Source organism: Mustela lutreola, chromosome 9, assembly GCF_030435805.1.
Source record: "Mustela lutreola isolate mMusLut2 chromosome 9, mMusLut2.pri, whole genome shotgun sequence".
NCBI lineage: Eukaryota > Metazoa > Chordata > Mammalia > Carnivora > Mustelidae > Mustela > Mustela lutreola.
The window spans coordinates 12779157-12789025 of record NC_081298.1 but is presented as its reverse complement, the minus strand read 5'-3'; the positions used below and the strand labels follow the sequence as shown (position 1 = coordinate 12789025).

At 51.4% G+C, this 9869-nt stretch overlaps 1 protein-coding gene across 4 annotated transcripts in view; it reads right to left on the bottom strand.

The window, feature by feature from the left end:
- Positions 1-9869, bottom strand: part of SULF2 (sulfatase 2) — a 113006-nt gene that overhangs the window by 77985 nt on the left and 25152 nt on the right. For all 4 annotated transcript variants that reach the window (XM_059132920.1, XM_059132923.1, XM_059132922.1 and 1 more), the window contains one exon: positions 8499-8773. In XM_059132920.1, coding sequence (XP_058988903.1) covers positions 8499-8673 — 175 coding nt within the window. In that variant the 5' untranslated portion in view covers positions 8674-8773. Of the gene's footprint in view, positions 1-8498; positions 8774-9869 lie in introns of those variants that run through there.

Here is a 9869-nt window from a genome sequence, read left to right as displayed (position 1 = left end):
CGGCTCTGTCCCCTCACTACCTCTGCAGAGCACCCCTGGGCTCCCACCTTGAGGCCCCCCCCCGCCCCCCCGGTCTCCCTGACTCTGATTTCGTGCCTGCAGCCAGACTGAGCCGCTGAAAACACGGATCATGAATATTGACCTGCTTAGAGCAGCTCAGTGACTTTCCACGGGTTTTGGAATAAAATCCAGACCTTCCCCCCATCATTGTCCCCCTCACTCCCCGGGTCCTGCTGTCCCCCTCAAAGTTCCTGGCAAGCCCATTCCTGCCACGTGGCTCCTGCACTTATCCTGGTGCCTGGGATGGTCCTCCCCCAAATTCCCATGTGACTCTCTCCTTCTCATGGTGCAGGTGTCACCAGTGCCCTTCGTACAACACCCCCGCCATTCCCCTCCGGAGGTGCTGCCCCTCACTGGGACCCTTGCTCCTGATCTCTGGTGTGGGGAGAGACCCAAGATGTCCGCCAGTGTACGTTCCCCTTCCTAACAGGCCCTGATTTTAATCTTTAATGCACCTAGCTAGGAAATCCATTTCCCAGACTGCCTTGCAGCTAAATGTGCAAGTGGTCCTCCCTGTGTCCTTCTAGATCTGTTCTCTGTCCAATGATCCAGCCCAGGGAGCTGACCTAGATGGGCTGTATCCACAACTCTCTTTACTCTCTGGCTTTCGACTGGAATTGGCCACTGGAAGTCCTGGGAGGAGATCAGTAGAAGAGAAAAAGGACATTGGGGTATGCAATCCTCCTTTTCTCTCCCTGTGGTATCAACAGAGGGGGACAGCTCCTACTGCGTGGCCCGTGGTCTCCCAGTAACCATTTGCTCCCCTCATCCCCTTGGTCTTGGGGTAGGAATGGCTCTAATGTTACTAAATAGATTTCCCCACCCTTGCTTGCTCACACTTTGGCAAAATATAGTTAAACTGTCCTTGAATAATCCAAATTTGAGTGTGCCCCACATTTCTTGCTGAGATCGTGTGGCTAATTAAGTAAGCTCTGTCTGTGTTGTACGTGATGTCTGGAATGAGGTCCTTAAAGGGAGCGGACTTAACTTGAAGTCCATTCTTTTTACCCTTTTGCTTCCTCCTTCTGTGATGCCTGGAATGTGGCTCTGATAGCTGGAGCTCCAGCAGCCATTCTGAACCATGAGATGACCTTAATGAGAGAAGCCACACAACAAGTGTGGGAGAACAGAAAGGCAGAGGAGCTTGTGTGCTTGATAACCTTGAAGACTCCATGCCAGCCCCGGAATGCCAATTTTCAGATATTTTTATGTGAGTGAGAAGCAAAATTCTACCTTAAGCCAGTGTTATTTAATATTTTCTTTTATATGCAGCCAAACTGAATCCCGATATACTTAGCTTCCAGAATTTAAGTGATCTCCCAAGTGTTGCTGAATGAAAAGAAAAAAAAAAAAAGTCTTGCAGGAATGTGCTTGGAAGTTGAACGCCAGGGTGGGTCTAGATGAGCCTTTCTTCCTCCTGAGATAACCTGCCCCCACATGTTTTCGTGACTCCAGTGAGAAATGGCAGGAATGTCAGGAGTTGGTATCTTAGAGAGGCCGAGTTGGAAGTTACACTGATCTGGTGTCCGGAATCTGGGCAAGCTGTCCTGGGCTTCCAGCCATTTGGCCCCTACAGAGTACCCGAGCCTGAAACTTAGAACTGATTTCTGGAGATCAGTCTGCGGCACGGGGTGTGGTTTCCCTGTGTTCACAGACGGAAAGGAGAAAACAAGCGTCTGGCCAGGAGCCCTCCCCAGGCTTTTTCTAAAAAGCCAGCCTCTACCACGAGGCAGCCCTCTGGGCTGGGGGCCTGGAACTTTCAAGGTCAGAGACCCCTCTGGGAATGTGGTGAAGGTCTTAGACCCAGTAAAGCGCAGACAGGCACACAATCTGCATACACTTCTTGCCCCTTCCCTGGCCGTCCCCCTCAGTCCCAGCCCATCCAGGCCTGGACCTCTTCCCTGAACTTGTGACTCTCCGAGCTGACAGCCTTGGACAGCTCCTCCTGATTTTTCCAGCCCCCGCATCTGACCAGGTCCAGAAACCGCACGGAGCTCCTGAGCAGAGCTCTCCCCGTCTCTGTGAATAGAGAATCCCTCCTTGTAGTCATTCATGCCCAAACCTGGGAGTTACTCCTGACTCCTCTCCCCAACTACTCCACATCAGGTCCATCAGCGTATCTTATCAGCTCTACCTGATGACCAGGGGCAGTCTCTGCTTCCCCCTAACTCTGGTCTGAGCCACCATCATCTCGTGCTTGGACTCCAGCAGGAGACCCCTTCCTGGGCTCCCTGCTCTTATTACATCCCTCCAGTTTATTCTCCATAGCATCGCCAGAGGGACCGTATTAACACACAAGTCAGATAATGTTCTTCCTCAGCTCAGCGTCCTCTACTGGTGTCTGTATCACCCAGAAAGCCAAAATCCTCTCTCTGGTCCAAAGACCCTGTATGATCTACCCTTCCACCACCAATCCATTACCTCTCAGACCTTGTCCTTGCTCACACTGCTCTGCTGTCCTAACTTCTCTGCTGCTCTGTGAGCCTGGTAGGACTGCTTTCTGCCTCAGGGCCTTTGCACCTACTGTTCTCTCTGCCTGGTTGCTCTTCCTAGGGGAACTCCCTTGACTGGCTCCTTTACTTTCTTTGCCCAGATGTCTCCATAATATCATCGCTCTCCCTTTCCCTCTCCTTGCTGACTTCCCTTCCTTGCTTTATCCTCCTTGTCCCCTTTTACTACTGTAGGCACCACATACTTTATAAATATTTTTTATTAACTCTTGCATTAGTATGTAAGCTCCGTAAGAATAGAGATTTTGCCTATTTCTTTTGCTGCTGGACCCCCTCTGGCACATACTCGTTGAATGAATTATTTGTCCCATGAGCACCCTGCTTTGGAGAGAGCCCTGTGAGCATGCCCTGAGCATCTCCTGGACTTGACTGCACACCTGGCACCTGCCTTCTTCTGGCACCAGCTCTTGAATTTCCCTTTAGGGAACACACCGACTCCCTTTCTGAGTCCTCACAGGTCCTGTGAGGTCGGCCCCATTCCTGACTCCAGGGCTGTGCATATGACCAGGCCAGCTGATCCTTGTATTCCCTTCCCCTGAATGGTTCATGACTGACCAGCTGTCCCGGGGAGGACCAGATCTAAGATACTTCATTTGGGGCCATTTATTGGTATGCATGGGAGAGAGATACTCTTTCCACAAGGATGGCTCACTGTACCATCAACACGGGTCTGGTGATGCCAGGTGGGAAGCTGGGTTGAGGGTGAAGCCGCTTTGGAGGAGAACTGAGAATAGGGAGATGGAGAGACAGATGAGAGCCAGACAGAACTCCTGGATCCAGCCACACCTGAAGCTCAGAATACACGTGGACTTTTTTTTTTTTTTTTTTTTAAACACTTGGACTTTTTATTCACCTGAGTTGAATAAACTCATTTTTTGGTGTATGTTGGTCTGGTTTGAGTTGGGTTTCTGTCACTTGTCACTGAGAGAATTCAGACTGACAGAAAGTTTGTGAAACATGGGTTCTTATATCCAATGAATGGAAACAATGCTTTGTTTCTATGGCATTTCTGTGGTCCCCCTGCCAACACTGCTGCTTGGTGGCCTTTTATCGCCCACAGTGGCATAACTCTCTTGGGGGGCACACCTGAAACCTGGCAATCTGAGGGGGCCTCAAAAAGGCAGCTTGTTTCTACTCCATGTGGACCCTTAGGAGATAAGCCCTGATATTCTGGGGTCTGGGGAATCTGTGTCCTTAACCTTCAGACACAAGAGCCCCCGTATTAGTGGGGCTCCAATACGAAAAGCCCATGGCTCCCAACCTTTCCCCAGCTTCCATCCTGCTGAACGGGTCAAGGAGAAAGTCCCGGGGAGGTGCTGCTGCCCTCAGCCTGTATAACAAAGACACGCCAGCCTTGTGGGAGACAACCTCTTGCCCGAATGCAAAAACACCGCTGCTCTCATTGTACTTGGTTTTGCCGTGACCTTTTACGAAAGGCAGTGGAGACTGGTTTTTCATTTACAGTTATCATTTAAGACTTCCTTCTCAAATACGATGTAAGCTTCAAAAAGTAAGTCCAGTACAATAAAATCTCAAATAATGGAACAGATGGCCCTGGGATGCTGCCAACACTCCACGAGGACTGTGTCTAACTCCTCTTAGTGTCTCCGAGCCTGTCTGAGCCGCTGAGGCTCACCAAAGGTTTGGCCGGATCGAATCCAACCAGTAAACCCCAGCAGGGCTCCCCAGTGACACAGCCTCTCTGACTCAAGGTCATCAGATGCAAACAAGACGCCAGCCTCTGTGTGCTTCTCCTTCTCTTATCCTTCTGGTAAAGGTGGTGAGCCAAGCCCCTGCCGGTCTCCAAGGATCACTGAAAAGCAGGGATTTTCCCAATCACCTTGACAATGTATTGATAATGGAGGCTGCTTACTGACCCCTGTGCCCTGGAACCAGTTCCCCTGGGCACGTGACACTTGGGAGTGGCAACTCAGGGCAGGATGCCAGATGCACGCGAGCAAAGAGCACACGAGTCTGTGACCCTCCTTCCCCTGCCCCAACCTCGCAATGAAGACGCAGGACGAGCCCCTCTGTGTGTCCCATCCGCGTTCTCTCAACCAGACCCTAATTAGGATGGACGGCTGTTCTCCACCCGGGACTGGAAGGAAGCCTGGAATTAGCTCAGTCGAGAAGCCTTCAGCCCTGAGAACCATCAGAACTGCCGCACGAATGAGCAGAAAATAGCAGATGATAAATTTTTTAGGACCACCCTCTGTGTGCCGGTTGTAGCAGACTGTGAGATAATGGGCTGGCCTTTTTTGGAACATGCATTATTGATCTGGGTCTGTCTAGTGGTTTATAAAAAGCCCACCCCCCACCCCCAACTACCACCTTCCATCCCTCACCTCCTGAAAGCTACACAACCTCCTTCAAAAGCCAGTTCTGCTGGGGAGGGGGCGGCTTGAGCGTGGAAGGGAAGGTTCGCAGGCACTGGAGTGTCTATGCAAGGGGGTGCTGCGCTGTGGGAACTGACAGACGCCCCAGAACGCGAGGGCTCTCCACGCGCCGAATTCACTGCCTGGAATTTCTCCCTTCGCGACACTTGCTCGTGTACGCTGAGAAGCATGTATAAAGACATTCCCGGCAATGGTATTTGTGACCGTGAACACCAACTCACACACACACGAACACTCTAGAAACGACTCAACAGCTACTCCAGGAGACTGGTTAAGTAGAACAGTGTTTAAGACCACAGGATCTGGTTTTCAGTCTTGCTTGGCCACGGTCTGGCCATGTGGGTGTGACCTTGGACAAGAAACTTCATTTTCCTGTGACTTAATCTCTCCCTCTTTTAAAACAAAGAGACTGAATTTCTGTATTTTAAGTTAGCCGTGGTTCTCCTTGCTCTCTTCCCTCCTGTGTCCTTATCACGTCCATAGATCCTTTTTCTATATTTGCACATTCTTTGGTTTTATTCGAGAGTCACAGATGTAAACGTGTGATCACATTCTGGCACCAGGCTTAGCTGGATCACGTTGCTGCAGCAAAAATGTGTTGTTCCTGGGGGTGGCTGTTCCACCATTCACCTTGGTTCGGGCCAAAAGTCTAGGAGTTGCCCTAGATCTTCCTCTTTTCCTTAACCCCCTCATCCAACCACTGGTCGGTGCCTCACCTATGACTGCTCCTGCCCCAGGTCCAAGCCTCCGTCAACCCCTGCCCAACTTCCGCAGCCTCTGAATGGGGCTCCCCGTCTCTGCTCTTGCTCTTGGCGATCCCAAATTGAACATAACAGCCAGAGGGATCCTGCTGGAACCCAAGTCACCTCATAGCCCCTGCTAAAGGCCCCCTAACCTATGTCCATTTTACTAAAACTCAAAACCCTCATCAGGACCACAAGGCCCCTCACGACCTGGCCCCAGTTCATTCCTGTCTCATCTCTCTCCAGCCCACAGCCTTCCTTTTGTCCTGACCCACCAAGTTCATTGCTAACTAACATAGTGTCTTTGCCTTGCCATTCTCTTGACCCAGAATGCTCCTTCCTCATCCTCTAACTCCCAGCACAGTGTGCTGCACAGGGTTGGATGCTTAATACAGACCTGCTGAATGCATGAGGGGGTGTCTGGGCAGCCTTGAACTCTCAGGCATGACCACCGTTGAGGGACCCTGTGAAGCAGGACCCCTGTGCTCAGAGATCCGGGTGCCTCATGCAAGTACTCTCTGCAAAAGTCTACCAGAAACAAAATTTGCGTCCCTATGGCCATGACTGTAGACTCCCCATGTTCATCAAACACGGTTCAAGCTAGATGCTGCTGGACAGATAGGTATTCTGTGTGTTCAACTGTCAATAAAGGTTCTGGGCTCTGATTGCTTCCTGCCTACAAAGACTTCTTGCACTTGATGAGCTCCCGGAGAAAAATCTATACTTGTGATCATTAATACAAATCATTATAAAGAGCAACTGGGATGTATATAAGTCACTTTTTTTTTTTTTTTGTAATTAAAAAGAGTGATGCATGCTTTTAATAATGGATGCAAAAAGAGTGTAGACTTGAAGTTGGATCTTCACCACAATCTCAGGTTTGGTAGCAAAGGCTTAGCCAGGAAATATTTACATTTGTTGCCATCTATAATATTCAATTGTCCTTTGACAGTGGATAGAGGCTAAAAGCCCACCCCTCACCTAGTCAACTATTGGCACTCTCTACCCATGAAAGCCTCCAAGATAGGGCTCCATCCTCTCTTTCCAGTCTCCTATTCCAGCCCCCTTTCCCAGGCTCCAGCCCAATCCCTTTCCTTGCTTCTGCCTCAGGGCCTTTGCACATGCTACTTCCCCTTGCTTAAAAGGCTTTTCTCAGATCTTCACAGTACACAGTGACACTAGTGATTAGAAGGGAAAATGTGCAGGAGGAAAACTACACAAGGCTGTTTGCTGTCCAATACAGTAGCCATAAGTGACTACCAAGCACCTGCAAGGTGGCTAGTCCTAAATGAACTATGTTCTAAGTGTAAACTACAGGCCAGATTTCAAAAACAATATAAAAAATGTAAACTATCTCCTGAAGGACTTTTTATATTGATTACATGTTGAGATGATAATCATCTGAACACATGGGGTTAAACAAAAATACATTATTAATTTCACCTGTTTTTTTAAGCATTAAAAAATGTAGCCACTGGAAAATTTAAAATTGCTTATGTCATTTGCATTTATGGCGCCCGTTATATTCCTATAGGGCAGTTCTGTGTATGGGGTCCTGTTGAGAAAGAGAACTGGTAAACTCAGTGACTTCAAGGTGGGGGCAGGGGAACGGATACAAGCTAGGGAGAAAGAAGGTTTCCTGAGGGAGACCCCCCACCCCAATGGTGAGCTGGAACTACCAGTGGAGCTCAGCCCCCAGAAGGTACAGCTGAGCACCAGAAGGTGCAGCTGAGATGGACTCTGGAGGGCTTGCTCTTGGTGGCCTCATGTGTGGCAGCTTGTCCTCATGCAAGGGGACAAGTGGGGAGAAAAGCCTCTGGCAGGTGTAGCACCCACGGCTGGGGCAGGGCCTTGTGGTCTTGCGTGGGAATGCAGGGGCGGAGCCAGGGGTGAGCCAGGATGGCCTCTTGCTGGGTTAAGGAGGTGGCGGCCGGGGTGGCGTGCATGGGTAAAGAAGGCACTGAGACTGCGAGCTGGAGAAGTCCCTGACACGTCTGTCATCCGAACCAGCGAGCTAAACCCTGGCGAGAGTCCCTGTCCTCACCCGCTTTCCCCAGAGCCAAAGCACCACGAGTGGAGGAAGCTCTGGATAGGAGGCGGCCACGCTTATCGCCCTGAGGCACCATCTTTGTGAACAGGGTCAGATTACTAGAAATTGTGTCCGCCCTCCCTGTCCCTGGATGCCACCAAGGAGGAGGTCACCTGAAGTGGTGATTGGAGAGGAAGGGCCCACACGTGCATGTGTGTACACACAGGTACATGTACACGCACACACACACACAGTTTCAGTGTCACCTCAAACATCACCCCCTCTGAGAGGCCCTCCCTGATTACCAATCCGAAGTGGCTCCCCCTCTGAGATGGCCCCATCTGGCACAGCCCCTTTCTCCCTTCTTGCAATGATCGTCCCTGTGACCCTGCTATTACCTGTGTCCCTCACTTTGTGACAGTAAGGTCTAGGCCTTTCTCACTCATTACTGAAGTTCCAGGCCCTACGACACTGGCACATAGCATGTACTCGATAGAAACTGCATGAAAATAACAAATTGGTCCAAACATCTCTTTTGACTTTTGGAGCAATCGAGAAAGGGTTCTGCTTTAGGAACGAGTTGGAGACCCCTGGCCTTGTGGACCCAGCTGCAAAGGCACGTGTGTGGGACAACCCGTGTGACTTGGTTGAAACCCAAGCGAGCTCCCGGGGGTCTCCTCCAGCCGCCCTGCGTCAGGAGCCTCGGCCCCAGCACGGTGGCCCTGGCCAGGGAGGTGCGCCCTGAGGGCCAGCTGCTTACCCAGCTCCACGTCCTGGTCATCCGTCAGCACGAGGATGATGTTGGGCCGGATGTTTCTGCGGTCCCTCTGAAACCTGCCTTTCAGGCGGTGGTGGGACAGGAACGCCGAACTTCCCCCCAGCAGAGAGCACACGGTGGCGGACAGCAAGCAAAGCAGGAGGCTGGGCGGGGCCATTTTACGGGCCGCCGATCTGGGCGTCCTGCGGGACCCAGGAGTCTGAAGTCGCCTGTTGTGGCTGTGTCTCTTGTCGCTTCTTCCCACTTTACTCACAGATCTAAAGTAGGAGGAAAAGAATCAGGTCAGTCTTTACGTAAAGGCCGCCTGACGGCTTGGGCTTGCATAATGATTTCTGGCATGGACACCGAGGGTTCCTTTGATCAGGGGGAGCTAGAGCAGTGAGAAAGTGGGAAGGAAGGAACTTGCAATGTGCTCCCGCGACACAGTGGCAGGAAAGCTTTCTGTGACTGCTTCTGCAGACAGATTTCTCTCCCGGACCAGCAGTCTTCTGAATGTGCTGGGTGCAGCCCTGGGCCCAAGTCAGATAACCAGCCTGTCTCTGAATCCGCCAACCCATTCAACAGACAGACCAGCCCCAGAGCAAGGAAAAAGAAGGAGCCCAGCCTATGGGAAGAGAGATTTCTGGGCCTCCCTTCTCCCCCCACCCTCCCCAGAGGTGAGAGAGATGGGGTGTGGTGGGGCGGAGAGGTAGAGGTGAGCAGGACAGTCCCCGCTCTAGGGCAGTGCAGCGTGAGGCTGAGGCCCGGTGTGGATGTGCAGGGCTGAGCGACCCTGTATGCGTCCCAGTCCCAGCTGTGTCACTCGCCAGCCGGGTATCCTCCCCAGCAAGCCAGTAGGGAACCTCAGCTTTCCTGCGAATAAAACGGGGAGACACGGTGTTAAGGGAGCGCAAGCCAGCGGGATGTGTGTGAAGGCGCCCTGCAGACAGACCCCATAGCTGGGCAAGTTATTCACGTGAGTTTTAAGTTTGTAGAATCAACAAAAGGACACAAGAGAAAATTGAGGGCTAAAAAGCTACAGGAGAAGAGCTGTCACAGTCTGTTGCGACCTCGGTCACCCCTGGGCCCCCCAGGTCTGAGGCGGTCACCAGCAAAGGTGGGAGGGACAGCAGGATGGTGCATCTTGGCTTGGGCAGGTCTGATCTTGTTCTGCTCTTTGCTCTCTGTGGTCATTTTTCTATTTCTTGAGGAAATGAGCCTTCAAGTCTTTCCAGATATAGACTTTAGGTCTCATTTATTTAAAATGAGAGACAGTGAGCAAGCAGACGTGCCAGGAGGAAACCAGGTTTGTTGGAGGTGGGGCGGCTTGACCTTGAAGGACTCTGCCCACCTCCCCTCACCAAAGTTGCAGCT